Below are 19,795 nucleotides of genomic sequence, written 5' to 3' on the forward strand. Positions count from 1 at the left end.
TTTTTACTCTTCCTCTTTTCCTTGCCTTCCTCCCATCTTTCCCTATGACTTCCTTCTTCACCCTTCTGCCTCTTCCTAATCTTACACAATTGAATGGCGATCCCTCTTCTCCAACTGTGAAACCCACCCGACAGTGCCTTGACCTCTAGGGAGTTACCGATGGACTGATGGAGGAAGAAAGAAAAAGAAAGAAAGAAAGAAAGAAAGAAAGAAAGAAAGAAAGAAAGAAAGAAAGAAAGAAAGAAAGAGAAAGAAAGAAAGAAAAGGAGGAAGAGGAGGAGGAGGAGGTGGAAGAGGAGGAGGAGGAGAGGGAGGGAGGGAGGGAAAGAAGGAGGGAGGAAGGGAGGGAGGGAGAGAGAGATATTATTAGACTGGATAACAGATCAACAGACTTCCTCATACTCCATTCTGGGAGAAAAATTGTAGGCAATTCTTCCCTTCCACTTTAAGGGACCTTTGAATTGTGATGTGGTGGTGATGTGGAGAGCTCGGCTCTGGCTGCCAGAAGATACATGCTCTTTTGTCAGCTCTGTTGCCAGTTCTCTCTGTGATCCTCAGAGAGTTGGTCCTCGTCTCAGGTCCTTGGTTTTCCCATCTGGAAAATTAGGTGGTTGAAAGAATCTTTAAGATTCTAAATGGAATCTTTAAGATTCTAAATGGAGACCCTTGACAAATTCATCTAAGGGTTAATATACAGTCCTAAGCATCTGTGAAGAATACAGTTCATTCTGCTTAGGTAGAGGATCGGGCTCAGTAAAGAGTTAGTTCTCAGTATTAAAGTCTCAGTGTATTAGTTCTGTGCTTTTAATGATCTAAGACCTAATGAGTAATCTTTTCCAATACATACACACCTGGAAATTGCTGCACAGACATCCTTGGGTGCACACTTCCGCCTTTATCGGTTTCTGGTGTTTTCAAAATGCAGAGATACATTTTAATAACCAATTGACGAGATCACTCAGAGTGAGCCAACAGTGTGATTGAGAATGACTTCCCTCCATCAGACCTGCCCGTTTCCCTTCTGTTTGCCTTGTGTTCGCCACAGGAGATTTTGCTCAAAGAAGCACACGAGGGCGGCCAGCTTTGAAGTGGCTGCAGAAGATGCTCTGCAGCCGAGAAGCCAGCAGCTTATAAGCAATAATCTGTGTCTACCTACCAGGCTCTTGTTACTCCCTGAAACATCCTATTCCACAGAGAGCAAATTCAGCAGAAGTTAGTAGACACTTCAAAGGCGAACATGCGGAGTGTTTACTAAGATATCAGGACTGCTGGTTCAAGTGAAACCAGCTCGTAGTCTGCTGAGTGCTTTCTCTTAAAGACTTCCCTGCATAGCTCTCCTCTTTCCCCTTCCTCCACTTGGATGTACAGCTCTGGGAGCTCTGACTAGCAAATTAATTTGTCTTCCCTTTTACGCAACACCCATAAGAGTATATTTATTTGCTTGGAGTGCCCTTATTTTGATAAATGTAGCAAATACACCATTCTTCCTCTTAGAGAGTGCTATGTTCTAGCCACTGATGAGAATAACTCTACTTGCTAATGCCTGTCTGCCTTGCCCCTATGAAAATGAGGATATTATACCACTGAGTGTTGGGGAAAGAAATTATTTAATACATAAAAAATTAAAGAATATATGTGCAAAAATAAATGTTCCAATCACTGTTATTTCAAAATATTTCTGGATAAAAAATATCTACATATGTGCAGAGAAACTCATATAAATGTTTATTCATATTCACTTAAAATTAGTAGAAAATGTGTTTCCTTGCTATGTTAAAAAGAATTACCTATTGTATTTTTTTGGAAATCACCCATTAGTTTTATATTTGTAGACTAGAAATATAGTTTATAATTAATGTCTATTTGAAGAGTCCTCTGTTCACAATTAGTAATCATCCTCACGCAGGACTTTTTACCATGATGGGCCTTAACATCCCTGTACGGAAAGGGAGAAGCCGCTTACTGATCCCCCACTGCCCCCTACAGTATGAAATTCCCACTGAGATAAACCTGTCAGAACTTAAAAATGCAGGCACAAATCAACCATCACCAGTACCATTTGGAAAGTTCCATTTGGAGGTTTAGAAATAAGCCACAAAAGGATACTAAAAATGACATCCTGGTATAATGCTGTTGGGATATGGAGTAGCCGTTACAAGCCATTCAGCAATCACGTACGTGCCAAGAGCCTGTGCAATGATCAGACGCTTTGACTCAGAAATTCCACTTGTGGAACTCAGTCCTAATGAAGTAGTAAAGCTAATGTGGAAAAAGTTTTATGCATCAAGTTGCTATTCACAGTGTTATTTATAACAGTGAAAAAGTATCCAAAGACATCATCTAAATAAGAGAATGTTTAAATAAACTACAGAATATTGTGCAGCCATTAAAAAATCATTTATAGAATATGTAATAACATGGGAAACTGCCCCCACTGTCTTTAAGCAAACAGCAAATCCAAAAAAAAAAAAGGACACAAATTGGTACTCCAATGGAAAAATAGTAGATGGGAAAACACCAAAATATTAAAATTTTCTTACATAAGTTATCTATACATGAATTACCCTCTCCCATTCTGCCTTCTCTTTTTCTGTAGTTTTAGAGGGTATACTAGTTTATGATGGAAAAATGTAATGAACTTAAAATAAAACTATGTAAGGATTCATAAAAAGAAATAGTTATACCCAGGAAATTAAGTATTGCAAACTCTAATGAAGTCCAGTTCATGTTCCCAAGTGAGTAACGAGTTTCGCAAGTTATAATTACTACAAAGACAGCTCGAAATGTGAACAACCTCCATCTGCAACAGAGACAAAAATCTCAGAGTTGATTCCTCAGTTCTTTGTAAAGAACCGTGCCAGGAGTAACTGTTCTCAGTATCTAAAAGGAGCTACTGTTTGGGGAAGGTCTGAAAGGGGAATTAGTAGTAATATAGCTGTCCTGTTTACCTGCCTCAGAATGTAACTCCCCAAGTCAGTTTATTAGTCAAATTGAATGGTCTGAAATCAAGCTAATAGGAAAATGAGATAAAAGTTACCAAAAATAGATTTTAGTAGCTTTTAGTAGCATTATTTGGGCAAATGGTATTTTGAAAAGTTAATTCTGCCCTAAGTTTGTTTTATTCTTTTGTTACAATTAACCCCATTGTCCAAGCCATTTTTCTGTGATTTGAATTCAAACACAAAACCAAGAACAATGCAGAAATGATAATGACTAATAATAAATCACAGACTTTTTAGACCCCAAAGGAACCCCATTATCTTACAGATGAGAAAATGAAATACTTGTCTGAGGTCCCAGATAGATGTTGTGGGAGCCGGGCCAGAAGCCAGGTCTCCTCAGGCCAGCTCAGTGTGACACTGAGTTCAGAGAGTGGGACGCCATCACTTAACAGTGGAATTTGGGCATCCTGCCAGCGCACTCCCCAGCCTGGGGTCTGGCAGACTCCCTTTCTTTGGCCTCACGGCTCCCACTTAGCACTCACAGCTCATTAATACAAGGGGAAGAAAGAACCCTACTTTTTCAGTGTCTACTATGTGTCAAGTATTTTGTACACATTATACAACTGCATTTTGCTGCTGCTGTAAACAGCAAATTAATTATTTCCTTTTAATACTTGAAGAAACCAAGGTCCCCAAGAGTTTAAGTTGATCAAGATTTGACCCCTTGCTGCTGTTTACCTCTTTGATAGTAACTTCTTCCACTGTTAGGCAGTGAAGACAGAAAATATGGTATGTTAGTCAGAGTTCTCCAGAAGACAGGAACCAATAGGATAGAGAGAAAAACAGATGATAGATAGATAGATAGATAGATAGATAGATAGATAGATAGATAGACCGATAGATGATAGATAGGTAAATTTATTATAAGGAATTGTTTCATGTGATCATGGAGGCTGACAAGTCCCAGGATCTGTAATTGGCAAGCTAGAGACTGAGGACCAGTGGTATAGTTCGATCCGAGTCCGAAGGCCTGGGAATGAAGAGAGTCAATGGTGTAAGTTCCAGTCTGAGAGCAGGCAGGCTCAAGACCTAAGAGGAGCCAGTGTTTCAGTTTGCAGGCGGTCAGACAGTTCTCTCTTATTCCTGGGAGAGTCTGCTTTTTTGTTCCATTCAGGCGTTCAACTGATTGGATGAGGCCCAGCCAAGTCAGATATTAATCGTTTCCAAAATGCCTTCACAGATACATCAGGAATAATGTTTGACCAAATGTCTGGACACATACAATTACCCATCACACATCGTGTTCTCTAGTATGTTCAGGGCCTGGACTAGGGGGAGGCAAGCAAGGCATTCAGAGCACAAATTTACAGAGCTGCCTCTTTGATAGTAACTTCTCTCACTGTTAGGCAGTGAAGACAGAAAATATGGTATAGAAATACCATTCTAGAAGAGTCTTGGGTATGCACAATTTCTCAAGGAACTGATGGCAAAAAAAAATACCTGAAATACTGAGTATGAAAACAGACTAAGAGTAATTATTTGTATGCTTACTATGGAATGGAATGGTAATCCATTTACATTTTCCAATGAAATTTCCTTATAATTTATATAGTATTTATTGAATGGGACCTTATTTATTTTTATTGAAAGGCAAAAGCATTTCTATAAAAGCATAAACACACAAATCTTTTGTACATTAAAGAAAAATGCACAGCTAGTAAAGATCAGGTTTGAATTATTTTACTTTTGGCAATGAGCCACTCACTGCAAATTATACAGTTATTCCTCATATTGAGTTATCTGCAGTTTCATTAATGCAGGATTTTTCACAGTCATTGTGAGGATTAAATTAACCTTATGAGATAATATAAATGGAAGTATGCTTTAAACTATTAAGTGCCATATAGGAAGGTGTCACTGCTATTAGCAGAATATACTATAGGACAACTCTTACTTCAATTCAAGAGAGCTGTACCAGTTTATATTCTCTCCCTCAGTTCACGAGTGAATGTTCCTTCAAATCCTGGGTAACATGGGACTCCACACTCAAGTCCGCAGATATCCAAGAAATCGGGTAAGTTTAGTAATCCGACTCTGGGAACCAAAGACATCCAGCCAGTCTGGAGTCAAGTGGGATTTTGCATTCGTTCTCTCTGGCTCCTGGACTGTGTCTTGACTTAGATGATTTGATATTTACCTTGTAAGATGGGACTCTCTAAATCAGCAGTTCTCAACCTGTGGGTCGCGACCCCTTTGGCGGTCAAAGGACCCTTTCACAGGGGTCGCCTAAGACCATCCTGCATATCAGATATTTACATTACGATTCATAACAGTAGCGACATTACAGTTATGAAGTAGCAACGAAAATAATTTTATGGTTGGGTCACAACATGAGGAACTGTATTTAAAGGGCCAGAAGGTTGAGAACCACTGCTCTAAATGAAAGTCTTCTTTAAAAAGTGACTTGGGTAGACAGATTGGCTACTTGTTTATAGCATAGAGGTGAAAAACTATATACATATGTAAGCCTACTTTGCCATACGACTGCCAGCGTTGACTCCCAGGCTCTACAGGTGACTAAGATATGATCTTGGGCAAATTACTTAATTCCTCTGCGTCTCAGTCTTCTTACATGTTTTACTGGAGATGAAAATAGTACCTTCAGCTCATAGAATAGGTCCCAATATGAAATGAGATCATCTATGTCAATTACTGAGAAGAACTGCGGGCACACTGCGAATGTCCAATAAAGGTCAGTTCTTATTAGGTTAAATCAGATGAAATTCAACTATTTTGACCTACTAAAAATGACAACTTCAAATGCATCAACCTCATATTTAGTAAAGTGATGCTATTTTAACCTCCTTGAACAGTGTAAGGGTCCTACTGGTCAGGGTCCTTACCTAACTCATGCTCCACAGCATGCAGTATGGATGAAATAAAATGTCTCAATAATATAGATGCAGGTTCAGGAAAATCTCAGTTTCAAAGGGTTCAAGTTGCAGTTTCATCGCGGATTCTGGAGTCAGACCGCCTGAGTTTAAATCCTAGCTCCATTACCCCTTAGTTGAGTGACCTTAGGCAAGTTGCTTTTTGTGACCCAGTTGCCATTTTTGTAAAATGAGAATATTAATAGTGCTTATCTGAAAGGATTGCCGTGAGGATTAAACTAGAAGAAAAGTGATTTTCACAATGATGGCAAGTAAAATATACTTAGTGTTAGCTATTTCCCTCTTTTTATCTTCTCCTTTCTTCTTTTCCTTCTTTATCACACAAGCTTTACAGACCAGTAACTGATTTCACAATTCCAGAAGTAATAAAGTTTATCTCTAATTTAGCAATGAACTTTTTTTATCAGAGTATAACGAGTAAAGTACCAGTAAATTTCATCTCTGACAATTTTATACTTTTGATAAGTATTTAGGAGTCAAGGTTGAAGAAATACAGAACTGCTTATGTGAAGTAGCTGAAGAAATTGGGGATGTTGGCAAAGAGAACAATGTGAGCTGTCCTCAAATGCCTGTGGGTTGGTTGCCAATCAAAAAGAGGTTAAAACATACTCCCTCGGGGTCCAGAGGTCAGGGAGAGGACGAAGGCCAGGAATTATAGATGTGACTAGGCATTCCAGTGGAGCCTCAACTGGGATTTTGGGTTCAGCTGTGTCTGGTGGTCTGCGGCACCCATCGACATGCATGAGATTCAGGGGACCTGCTAATAGGGGCATTTCTTTATGCAGTTGCCTGGGGCATAAGAGGACAGGAGGCACCCGGGCATATTTTTTCCATTGATTTTTAGAGAGTGTGGAAGGCACGGAGGGTTGGGGGGAAAGAGAGAGAGAAACATTGATGTAAGAGAGACACATCTTGGTTGCCTTCCACACACACTCTGACTGGAGCCAGGGATCAAACCTGCAACCCACGTATGTACTCTTGACCGGAATCGAACCCGAGATCCTATGGTGCACTGGTGACACTCTTACAACTGAGCGACACTGGCCAGTGCAAGATGCATGTTTGTACTGAGAGATTCTAGGGCCTGGCACTAAGGACAAGGCCTAACTTCTATGGGGACTTGGGCTGCAGGAAATTAATGTTGGTGTCTTCAGTTGGGGTCAGGGTATTAGCCTTGCTGCTTTAGGGACCAAGTGACAAAGTGCAATGCCAAACTGAGGAAAGGGCTAGACTCCTCATTTCTCCAGAAAACGCCAAGCTGCTCTGAGGCCATAAGGCCCATGGGGAACATAGACCAGCCCCTTGAGTCCTTACAGCTTAGGAGCTTGGAGAGGCTGCACGTGGATCTGAGAAGCAGCCTCTCCCAGGCCCCACTGCAGCGGCAGAGGTCAAGACATCTCCCTCCCGGATGGCGTGTGTACAGCCTTTCTAAGAACTCCGAAATAGCTGCTCTTTGCTGGAGGAGTAGCAGGAGTAAATGAGCCCTACATCAGCAATGGAGGTGACCAATCAGCCATCTTTAGGGCATAAATGCAAGGTAGGACTCTCCAAATGGGAGTCCAGAGACCAGTGGTCTTGTGATATTCAAGTTACACCTGGAAGGCAGGTTTTGACCCAGGATAGAGAACAACTTCCTATGGTCACCACAATCAAAATTATGAAATGAATTCTGCTTTGGTAAGTTTCCTGCCCCTGAGCATGTTCAGCTAGAGGTTGAGAGACCATAACTCATGGATGCTTCTGAGAAAGGTTGGGCTTGATGGGGTGGATGAACTCTGGGAACTCTTCCAACTCTGCTGTTCTATCTAAAAGTACAGCCAGAGAAAGCAAAGAAAAAATTGGATGAACATACAGAGATGATAACTCAAAACTTGATTCCTACATGAAATCGAGCAATTATTTAATAGAAAGAGACAGGTGATCAGTGTATAGTGAAATCATTCACATTTTTGGTTATTTAGGATGAGCTCTCAAACATATGATGAATTTTAATGCTTTCAAGGACATTGAATTTGAGAAAGTATTTTTTTGACTTATTGGATGTATTAATGGTCTATTGAAATTAACTACTTAAAGATCACAGTACCCCACAAACGGGCCTCTTAGAGAGCACCTCCACAGCCTTAAAAAATGTTGAGTTGGAAAATTTTACAAAGAAGTAACTTTTTACATTGCCACCTGCTGGCTACTGCTATAAGTGACAGAAATATAAATGTTATCTCACATCCTATTCAAGGTCCAACTGGAAATGGGAATATTGACTGAACTTCCAAATGATAAGAATCAAGTTACTTCACTAAGTACTCAAAAGCCAAGTAACAGAGTAATTTTACAAGTCTACTGGGGATCCATCTGGTTACTGCCTTAAGTAGGAGATGTCCTACTTGGATTTGACTTCAGATGTGAATCCTCCCAATGGTGCATCTATGACTAATACTGAAACAGCCCTTGGAAACGAGGCAGCCTAACAAGCCATACAATGTGGGTCTATTCAAGCCTATCTTCTGCTTCCACAGACTGTTTCCTCAAGAGTAGTTCTAGATGTTTAATTTGGGAGAGCTGACTTGCTCTGTCACCTAGTGGTATAGTGTCACTTGTATTCATTACCAAAAAATGCAAGTGAAAGGCAGAATACATTAGGCCAAACTATCTCAAGTACATAACAGCCCTGAGTTAAGCAAAGAAGGTGTTCCAAATGTGCATGTCTTAGGTATACATTGCTCAGGTTATGTCCTGAACAACACCAGGAACCCTGTGCAGATAATTCACTCCTCTCCCAATAGTTAGTTGGGGCGCCGCCTCCTGTCATGCACAGAGCAGGGCAGATCGGGAGGTTGTGATGCCACCCTCAGTCACACTCAGGGTAGGGCCGATTGGGGGGTTGGGGCACCGCCCCCTGTCACACTCAAGGCAGGGTCGATGGGGAGGTTGCGGCGCCACCCCCTGTCACGCACAGAGCAGGGCCCATCAGGGGGGTTGGGGCTCCGTACTCTGTCATGCACAGAGCAGGGTCGATCAGGGGGTTGGGGAGCTCCCCCCTGTCACGCACAGAGCAGGGCCCATCAGGGGGTTGAGGAGCTCCCCCCTGTCATGCACAGAGCAGGGCCGATCAGGGGGTTGAGGAGCTCCCCCCTGTCACTCACAGAGTAGGGCCGATAGGGGAGTTAGGGCACCGCCCCCTGTCACACACAGAGCAGGGCGGATCAGGGGTTGGGGCGCTGCACCCTGTCACACTCAGGGCAGGGCCAATGGGGAGATTATGGCTCTACCCTGTCACACACAGAGCAAGGCCCGTGGAGGGGGGTTGGGGTGCCACCCTCTATCACCCACAGAGCAGGGCCGATCAGGGGGTTGGGACGCCGCCATTGTCACACTCAGAGCCGCAGGCGATCAGGGGATTGGGGAGCTCCCCCCTATCAGGCACAGAGCAGGGCTGATCAGGGGGTTGGGGTGCCTTCCCCTGTCACACACAGAGCCGCAGGGCAATCAGAGGGTTTGGGCGCTGCCAAAATTCACTGCTTCCTCCTCTGTGTTCCAGAGCTCACTCTGTGTTCACACCTCTATTTAGCACTTATCAGAGCAAGGGTTAGATTTGAATCCCAACTGCCTAGGTTTGAATCCCAGCTCTGCCACTTATTACCTATCAAATGGGAATAATAATGAGACCTACCTCATGCATTCATTCATTCAACTAATAGTTATTGACTGCTTATTATTGTGTCAGGAGCTGTTCCAGGGGCTGGAGTTATATGTTTAACAGGACAAATTTCTTGCTCTCATGAGCTTACATTGAATGGGAGAGTCAAACAATTAAAATCCTATATAATAAAAGCCTAATATGCTAAGTGTCCGGTCATCTGGTCGGCCGTTCAACCAAAGTGTAATATGCTAATGACATGCTAAAGCCACTCAACCACTCGCTATGACATGCACTGACCACCAGGGCACAGACGCTCTGACCAGTAGGTTTGCTTGCTGCTGGGGTCCGGCTGATCGGGACTGAGCTAGATGGGCCGGACATGCCTTGGAGCCCACCTGTGGTCCCTCCCAGCCTGGCCAACCTCCCACATCCCTCCCTGGCCCCAATCATGCACCAGTGGGGTCTTTCAGCTTGGCCTGTGCCCTCTCACAATCCAGGACCCCTCAGGGGATGTCAGAGAGTCGTTTTCAACCCAACAGCGGAACAACTGGTCACTATGACGCTCACTGACCACCAGGGGGCAGATGCTCAACGCAGGAGCTGCCTCCTGGTGGTCAGTGTGCTCCCACAGGGGAAGTGCCACTCAGCCAGAAGCCAGGCTCACAGCTGGTGAGCACAGCAGCGGTGGTAGGAGCCTCTCCGTCTCTGCGGCAGTGCTAAGGATATCCGACTGCCGGCTTAGGCCCACTCCCTGCAAGGAGCTGGCCTTAAGCCATCAGTCGGACATCCCCCGAGGGCTCCTGGACTGCGAGAGAGGGCAGGCCAGGTTGAAGGACCCCTCCTGAGTTCAAGAATTTCATGCACTGGGCCTCTAGTAAAATATAATCAAGTATCATTATACTAAATGCCATTTAAAAAAATAGACAGTAGAGAAGGAGACTCAGAGGCATGATCTGAGTTCTGGCCCCAAGTGGTGAAGCAAGGACTGGGTTTAGCTCCTTTCCAATGTTGCCAGCTAAGAATTCACTCCCTAATCTGTCCCTCGTCCCAGGTTCAATATGCTTCAAGTGTGTCCTTCAAGTCCTTCAAAACACACAGCTGCTCTGTGATATTTTGTTCAGGTGAATGGGTTTCAAAAGATGCCTGAAAATTTCCAAGAGTCTTTAATCATATTCGTCCATATCATTTAAAAAGAAGACAAAGCATACAGCTCGGGAGGCTAGATATCTGTAGGTCTGAGAGAAGCAGGGAAGAACAGAAACTGTCCCGTGACTTTTTGAATTTTAATTACTAAGTTTTAAGTGAAAATAGAATACTTGAAGAAGCAGGTTTGTTTTAAATAAACCTATTTCTAGCGTTCAACCTCTCATTATTTTAACTAAAGGATCTCCAGCTAAATGTAACTTCTATACCTTTATTATACTTCTCATGATATTTTAAAGAGTAATATAGGAGTTGACAATAGATGCTAATTCAATTCTTTTTCAAATTAACATATTATCATTTTTATTTATGCATTGTTTTACATTAAGTTCAAAGTTCTAGGTTGCATTAGAAAATTAAATTGATTTTTGAAAAGTCCTATGCACTCAAAAAAACGCATTTTTATAGGTCCTTCATATTCACCTACAAAAATTAATTTGGAGCTGATACTAATTATCACAAACTCTTCCAGAGTTAAGTGAAAAAGAAGAGCTAAATCATGGTGTGGAAAAACCATTCTCCCCCCAATATATAAACCAAAGATTAACTTAATACGTCCTTGGGACAAACTTGCAAAATGTTGAGTCTATTCTCTTCACAGCAGAGAAGAGAGAAACCTCCCTGAACTGTTTTTATTTTTTGTCCTCCCCAGAATCTTTCTCCATTGTTTGACCTTGAAGTCCCCTTCATTGAATTTCCATTACCTCTCAGATATGAGGCCCCTCATGCTTACCTAGAATAGGGGTGGCACCCACAGGCCATGTAAGACTGAGAACTCATTTGGTCTGGCCCTGCCAAGGCATTAGGGTGAGTTAATTAAATGGTTGACCAAATATAGCAGGTTAATTTTTAAGTTGACAATTTTGTCTAGCCCAAAAATGATGTTATAAATATCCAAATGACCCTTGGCAGAAAAATGGTTTCCCACCCCTGATAGAATGTGCCTTCCCCTTTAAGGCCTCTAGGCACTTGAACATCCGGAGCTCACCACTTGGAAGGCATTTGCCCCCCTTGCTAGTCTGAGGAATGCTTATCACCTTCAAATTCTGTTTCTTTGTTATGGGGTGGGGCCACAACATTAGTAACAAAAAACCAGAATTTCCAGAGGATGAGGCCCAGAAATCAGGATTTTTTAAAGATTCCCAGGTGATTCTAATGTGCAGCCAAGGTTGAGAACCACTGCACTAAGGGAATGTGACCAAACTGCTCCCATGTTGGCAAGTGGGGCAAGCTGGTTTAATCACTGCAGCAAAAGAAGCCCTGGTCCAACAGAGCTCTGGCTACAGGATGAAGCATTTTCACTGAACTCTTAATCCCCAAAGTTTCCCCTTCACAGCGCCCATCCTATTCATCAGGGACATTTAAGTTCAATGAATTTAATCCAAAACAAAATGCTTTATTGAATATCATACCTTTTGCTCTACCAAGACCATTTAAGAGATTTTTATTTGTGCAAGCTTTGTAAAGTCAGGAATAAACAAGGAGGATAGCGGGGAAGGGGCTGTTTACGCGCCTTTATGCCACTGTGTAAGCAAGACATAGTGGAGTTTACATTTATGCCATGTAAATCGCTACAAAACCAGATGTTGCTTACAAGGTAACTTGTAACTCATCTCCTCCAAGCAATAAAGTCTTTTTTTTTTTTCTGGCAAAAGTTTGAGAAACTTACTGCTGTTTTCTATCAGCAGATACAACAGATGGCTGGCACATGCCTACTTTGCTAAATGAAATGGGCTCTCTGCAGAATTACTCTTTGATCCCTAGTGGCATGTCCACAACACCACAATGCAAAACACCACAGCATAGTAGAATCTAAACATTAAAGGTTTAAAGCTGCGCTTTTGATATGAGTACCTTCTTTTAAAAAAAAAAAATCATGCCCACAGTATGTAAACATACTCACATTCCCACTTTGAAACCATGCAACAGAGGTCACAAACAAGGCATTTCCTCCATTTGGTGATATAAAACCACCGCGAAGGTATGACGGCAAACCCCAGGAGGGCAGAGGTATGCAGTCACTTGGATTGTAACTACCAAAACAATCATAACTCCATTAGGAAAAAATGCGGACAGTACACATTAAGGGATTTAAATAATACTGCTAATAATGAGTGTTACTATAACTTCAGAGTTGAAAGGAGGTGTGTAGGGGTAGTTGGCAATTTCTTTGAAGAGGGAGAGGAGGTACTTGAATTTAAATCCACTATTGTTTTTCTTTGATTTTTGTCATGGGGAGAAAGGAAGAGGAAAAAGGATTTTAATACAGTTCTCCTTAACTCAACCAGCCTAATGGGAAATTTGAGACTGCAAACTGTAGCCACTTTAATGGGACCAGTGTTACATCATTTCAAACCCTACATTGCAAAAACAAGCTATCCGGAGCTTTACGGGCATTTTAATAATAGAATTGGATTATCCAGTTGATATTACAGAAACAATAGAGTGATCCTAGTTTTTAAAACATCAGCAAAAAATGTGGGTCAGTTGTCAGGAAAATAGCCTGTTTATGACTTCTTTTTTTCCCCAATGGAATTTTCCTCGTTTTATTTTATTTTTTGAATTTTCCTCTTTTTAAAGCTGAATTTGGGTGTTACTGACAGGAATCATTTACAAAGACACCACTATCCAGGCAAAGTTCTCAAGCTTTCTTTAGACTTGATTTTGAATTATTTTTATTATTTTGGGCAGTTTTTAATAATTCAAGAAGTTTTGTTTTTCATTGATAGGGAGCTAGCAAGGGTTATGAACACGTTTATAATTAACCTTTCATGTTGGGAAAATACCTCATGGATACACTGTATCTTCAGCATATCTAATATTTTCCATTTTCAGTGGTTATACATAAAACAAGGAGCATATTTCTGCAGTTTAACCCAATAAAACCAATTTTTCTACAATATACACATGACCACCCAGCTCCCCAGGACAGCAGACAAAATTCTGCAATTCCTATCTTGTACCCACAGTAATACTTTTCATTTTTGTTTTTAAACATCTTGAAATTGAGTAAAATAAATCTATATCACTTGATTTCTAGTGGTAATAAGAATTGTGATCCGTATACATCAGTGGTTCTCAACCTTCCTAATGCCGAGACCCTTTAATACAGTTCCTCATGTTGTGGTGACCCCCAACCATAAAATTATTTTTGTTGCTACTCCATAACTGTAATTTTGCTACTGTTATGAATCGTAATGTAAATATCTGATATGCAGGATGTATTTTCATTGTTACAAATTGAACATAATTAAAGCATAGTGATTAATCACAAAAACAACATGTAATTATATATGTGTTTTCTGATGGTCTTAGGCGACCCTTGTGAAAGGGTCGTTCGACCCCCAAAGGGGTCGTGACCCACAGGTTGAGAACCACTGCTATACATGATAAAAAGCTTATTCTAAGATCTGGATCTGTTGATACAGTGATTAGAACTTGCTAGTAATCCCAATGATAGGTTTAAAGTTAATATTGACCAGTTATCTTCACCCAGAGAATTTCTAGCCCATAGACACCAATTTCAGCCCAGCCCTTACCAACCATCACAGAAAACTAGGCATTTGGTCACAAGGAGGCTGGAAAAGTAATATATAAATGGCTCAGCATAAATCCATTACCACTGTTAAAAGAGCCAACCTAAAAAAGATGCCCTATTAACTAGGTTCTCGATTCACAGTACCTTAGCATTGTAATGCAGGTGATAGAATATATTAGCGTTATTAAAATCAAGCCTATACGATCTTTACAAATTTTATAAGATTGTATTAAACACACATTTATTGTATGACCTACATAAATGGAAAAAACTTGGCCTTATACTAAACTGGTTCCTATGGAAATGAACAGCAGTGTCCTAATATTAGAATTCAGATTTGTCTAACAAACTTCTCATTAAAATTTTATTTGAAAGCCATTAGGTTTAGAAAGGGGTTATTTTCCAAATAAAATGTTTAATTAGTGCATAGTTTAGAAAACTAAGGTGGTTGCTCATGACCTCTACCTGTCTCAAATTCAGGGAAAGGTTAGAATAAGGAATGCTTCATTGAAAAATATCAACTATTAAAAGTTATATATAGTAACAAAGGGTATTTTCCTTAGTTACTAAAAATCCTTTAAGTCTAAAGCTTCTTTCATAGGAATTCTTCTCTCATCTAAAAGCCTTGAAAGGGGGCATGACAGAAAATGAGTATTTTAAATGGATAATAAAGTGGAGACAGGGTTTTCCATGGAAAATGAGGATTTCAGGAAGAGGAAGAGGTCAGGTCATTTGATTTCAGGCGGGAAAGCCTTCCAAAGCAGATTTTCGGGGATCTCAAAAGATACTGGTGACCATCTAATAAGTGTTAGAGAATTCTTTTGGATCCATAGTAATGATCAGCCATGAAAACCGTTTGTTTTACCATTTTGTAATGTGTAGTGTAAAAATGATACTAGATAATAAACATCCATAAACTATAAGACAAACATCATATAACTTTAAACTCTAAAGTACACCTTTTTACTCACATGTAATATAAAATAATTTTTAATTCTAAATCAATGCACATTCATTGTGGAAAAAAATCCAAAATATAATATATGTAGATGTAACCAATGTTTATACCATGGAGGATCAGGCATTTATCAAATGTTTTTTCCTATGTCTGCCCACATATTTTGTAATGCAATCAAACAGAATATGCTGTTATGGACTACTGACAATTTGTCATGAACATCTTTCCATGGCTTTGAGTAGACATCTAGAATGTTCTCATTAATGCTTCATCCATTCTCCTGCCACTATCAGTGGACTCCTAGGTTCCACCCAGTTTTTAATTTTTATAGAAAGCATTATTAGGAACAGTCTTGCAGTAAAATTTTTACTCAAATCCATGATTATATCTTTAGGATGAATCTCTGGAAGTAAAATTGCCCAAAGGATCTAGATCAAAACTTTTGCCATCAGATTCTAATTGCCCTGCAAAAGGTCTAACACGCATCAGCCACATATGAATATGTACAATTCTCCACATACTAAAAACACTAAAAAAAAATTGACCAACTTGATGTGGAGAAATGAATATCACTGTAATTTTTATTTGTATTTGCTTGAAGTAGAACGTGAACGTTATTTTAAATGGTCCAAGACACCTTGGGTTATTGGACTGATCACTTATTGGAAGTAAATAACACCTACTGCCTCTACAAGGTCTTCAAAACTAAAATTATTTTAACTTTCTTCACATGTTGCCAAAACACTTACATATTAAGTTTAAATTTTCATTAATCAGTTATGTGTTTTGCTTGTGTTGAAATCCCTAAATGTTTGCTATTATTTGGATGAAATAACTAGATCATGGAATGAACTTTACATTATCCACGTAGATGTTTTGATGTGGTTTGGCTTTAGTTAGAGATGCCTTTCAAAACATTTAATTAGTATTGAAGTCATTATTTTTCCCACCTTCAAAATTTCCACACATTTCAAAAATTATGGTGCTAGAATCACATAACTTTATGGAATAAAATGGATCAGATTTAAATAATATATTCAAACATCTTGCTGTTTGGCATTGTAAAGATCGTACCCCTTCACTACCCTCCTCCCTAAGAACAACAGACACCAGATTTCACAGTTACCTATGGTAGCCTATCCAGAGCAGACTGGCACAGAGAGGGAGATGATTTAATTAGAGAGGGAGATAATCTAATTGAGGTGCTAGCATTGTCCTGCATAATGAAATAATCCACATGGGTAATCAACACTCAAACAGGAGAGAGAAAGATGCTGGAAGCTTCATCTCCATGCCAGTTCTACCATCTTCTCTAATCCCCTACAAAAAAATTTTCCTGAGATTGTTTGATATGTATTCCATTTTGTACTCAACAATGTGCCAGTGTTTGCAAACACACACTATGCTATAAAGCAGCAGGGGAGATAACATGAAATTTAAGCCATTGCTTCAAATTCCATTCTTTGGAAGACAAACTCAGATGAAAAATAAATCAGTAGATAATAGATAGATAAGAGCTATTGACATTTTCTGCTTCTTCTATAGTTACCAAACCCTTTCAGCTAGGGAGGGGTGTTAAGTCAAGCTACTTTCTAATGGTTCTTATGAATCCATAAAAGTATAGGTAAGGAAAATATTCTTTTTAAAAACACAGAATTAATATTGACCCCATTTGATACGAGTCAAACACAAGTAAACAGATTCAGGTGAAACAAAATGATAATAAAAAGGTCATTTATTGATTTATTACTGGTTTTACAATATTCCAAAATTAACTGTCCATTAAGTATCTATAAAGAGGGAATTTTATGAAGAAAAGCAATAATCTTTCTATAGAGCAGTAAGAACCTCAGTGAACTCAAATGCAAAATGAGGGTATCAGAATAGATGGCCTTCTGGCTATGAACTTCAGTGGATACAAAACATCTCTCTCATTTATGTTGTTGTTGTTGTTGTTGTTGCAACAATGGAAGTGTCAAAGGGTTTAGGTTTGATCTACTTTGGAAAAGAAAAATGAGAGAATAGATCTGAGGGAAAAGAGACAGCTAAAATGGTCATGCCCATACTATAACAAGTAATTAAGGGGAACCAATGTGGTTTCTCAATTTAAAAATAGTTACTTTTTATAAAGAGTTTTTTTTCTGGATCACATTCTTCATGAAAATATACATTTAATTATTTTAGAATTTAAAAAAAGACCTGAAAATGTGATTTTAATTACAATTACAATGATTTTCATATTAGACACATTTTACCAACCAATGAGCAAAAGAATTTATTACTTACCATTTGTCATTAGAGGTAATTTACATGATACTGAAACTACAAAAGGAATATATAAAAGATGCTAATGTGCGAGGAAATAAAAGAAATACTTCTTTATAAAAATATATTGCAATTTTCTTTTTCCACATAAAATTATTTAAATGGTAACTTAAAAGTCAATAGCCTGTAATATTTTACAAATGTTCATATATATATATATATATATATATATATATATATATATTATTGATTTCAGAGATGAAGGGAGAGGGAGAGATAAAAACACCAATGATGAGAGACAATCAATGATCGACTGCCTCCTGCATGTCCCCCCCCCCCCCCCCCCGGCCGGGGGATTGAGCCCACAACCGGGGCATGTGCCCTTGACCGGAATAGAACCCAGGACCCTTCAGACTGACGCTCTATCCAGTAAGCCAAAATGGGCAGGGCCAAATGTTCTTATATGACACTTTTTGAGTCTGTGAACTTCTACCAGAAATATATAGCATTCACATCGTTCCAGTGAGTAACGTCCAACATACCAATTTTTTTCAAGTGCACAATGTCAAAAATACGTACAGGCTTTAAAACTGACTGCAAAGTATAAATGCCATAAGTGATTGGTATATGCTATGGGGAAAAAGAGACTTTTAAATATTAAGTTAAATTTTAATGTCATTAATCACAGAAATAAGTGATAATGGTATTTGAGGTCTTTATATTCCAGCAGTCTGAAGTCACTGAGTCTTATCAAAATAGTGAGTTTTTAGGCACATTGCTTGCTCTTTTCCTTTGGGAATCCTTAATTAATGTAGCATGTTTAAATAAATGGGGGTTAATTCTTCATTTGTTTTGGAGATCAGATGAGAAACCATTCTTAAACATTATAAAAATATACCAGACTACACACTATACAGTATATTTCTACCTGTCAGTAAGCAGTGGCAATATTAAAGGGTCATTTTCTCCACCCTTCCTGGTTATCAGAACTTACCTGGCCTGCAGCTTGCCAGGTAAAATTCATGGAGTGGATATTGACAGGAATAGCTGGCATTCTCTGTTGTGCTTTTCTGAAATCATGTGTGAAGGGGGCCATTTTCCCCTCTGAAACAATCAGGATATCTTCTTCAAATCCTGGTTTTAGAAAAAGAAACAAAACTATCAAACTAGGCGGACTTAAAAGAATCAAAATCAGCACTGCATGCAAGAACACCAAAGAATCAGTATGGTTCATTGCTTTCCACAAAGCACCTGCCTTGGTGCCGACTCATTTTCCTCTGTGTGTGATCAGAATGATGCCAACAGGCTCATGCTTTCAGGGAGAAGGAGTGTTAACTGGTGGTAACAAATGCTGGGTCCACCTAAAAACAGAGGATTGTAGAAACCAGCAACAGCCAGATCCGAATGTTAGCTGAGCCTAAGTTTCGTGAGAGAGAAGTTTATATGCTATCAGATGGAATAGCTCATTAGAAGGGGGGAGCAACCTTCTTGGAAATTAAGTTTTAAAAACATACTAAACTCGTGCATCTCTCGTTCTTTAATGGAAGAGTCGGAAAGAGAGTGAAGATCCAGGCAGAGGAAGGTGCTGGGCTCTGGAGCCTTACCTATGAGCACTCTTGCCTGGTGAGCATCGATCCACAGGTACAGGCTCTCCTCCCGCGGCTGCCCGACCTCCGCCCGCAGCCCCAACAGGCAGGAGAGGATGCTCCAGAGCCCGAGCGCGGCGGCAGGAAGGGCGCTTCTTCGGGCCATGCTCGTCCGGACCTCCTCGCTGGTGGCTCTCGCCGCTGAAACTCCTCCGGCCGCACCGACCCCAACCTGCGGCGGTTCAGCGGTCCCTCCGCTGTTCCCGCGTAGACGTCTGCGCGCGAAGCGTCCAGCCCCGGGCGAGTGAGCCTGGGAGAGCCGGGCGAGGAGGAGGGCGGGCAGGAGCGGCGCGAGCCGGGCTGCAGGAGCGGGCGCAGGAGCGAGAGGGGACAGCAGCGACGCGAGCCTGGCAGAGCAGCGGATGCCAGCACGCCCGGCGAGACCCACAGTCGGAGGGTTAAATACGGCGAGAGAGGAAGAGCGGGAAGGGCGGGCGCCAGTGGGGTGCGTGTGAGCAGTGACGAGGCCCCGCGAGCCGCCACCAGGGGGCGCTGCGGAGCGCGCGGGGGCGGGGCGGCGCGCGACCCCAGCGGCTGCGTTTCCCCGGCGGTGGGCCAAGTGGGAACGCGTGCAAAGGGGGCGCGTGGTGGAGGTGGTTGCGAAAGGGGTGTTGGGAGGCACCCCGAGGACTACACTCGCCTATGATTCCAG

General features: G+C 40.8%; 1 protein-coding gene across 2 annotated transcripts in view; it reads right to left on the reverse strand.

The window, feature by feature from the left end:
* Nucleotides 1-19,583, reverse strand: part of WIF1 (WNT inhibitory factor 1) — a 70,935-nt gene extending 51,352 nt beyond the window's left edge. The window contains exons 1-2 of one of the 2 annotated variants that reach the window (XM_006096854.3): nucleotides 19,102-19,583; nucleotides 18,492-18,631 (exon numbers count right to left, since the gene is read on the reverse strand). In XM_006096854.3, the coding sequence (XP_006096916.1) occupies nucleotides 18,492-18,631; nucleotides 19,102-19,249 (288 nt within the window). In that variant the 5' untranslated portion in view covers nucleotides 19,250-19,583. The remainder of the gene's footprint in view (nucleotides 1-18,491; nucleotides 18,632-19,101) is intronic. The other variant, XM_006096855.3, reaches the window with a different exon arrangement.
* Between the last annotated feature and the right edge of the window lie 212 nt (nucleotides 19,584-19,795).

Source organism: Myotis lucifugus, unplaced genomic scaffold (assembly GCF_000147115.1).
Source record: "Myotis lucifugus unplaced genomic scaffold, Myoluc2.0 scaffold_189, whole genome shotgun sequence".
Classification (NCBI taxonomy): Eukaryota; Metazoa; Chordata; class Mammalia; order Chiroptera; family Vespertilionidae; genus Myotis; species Myotis lucifugus.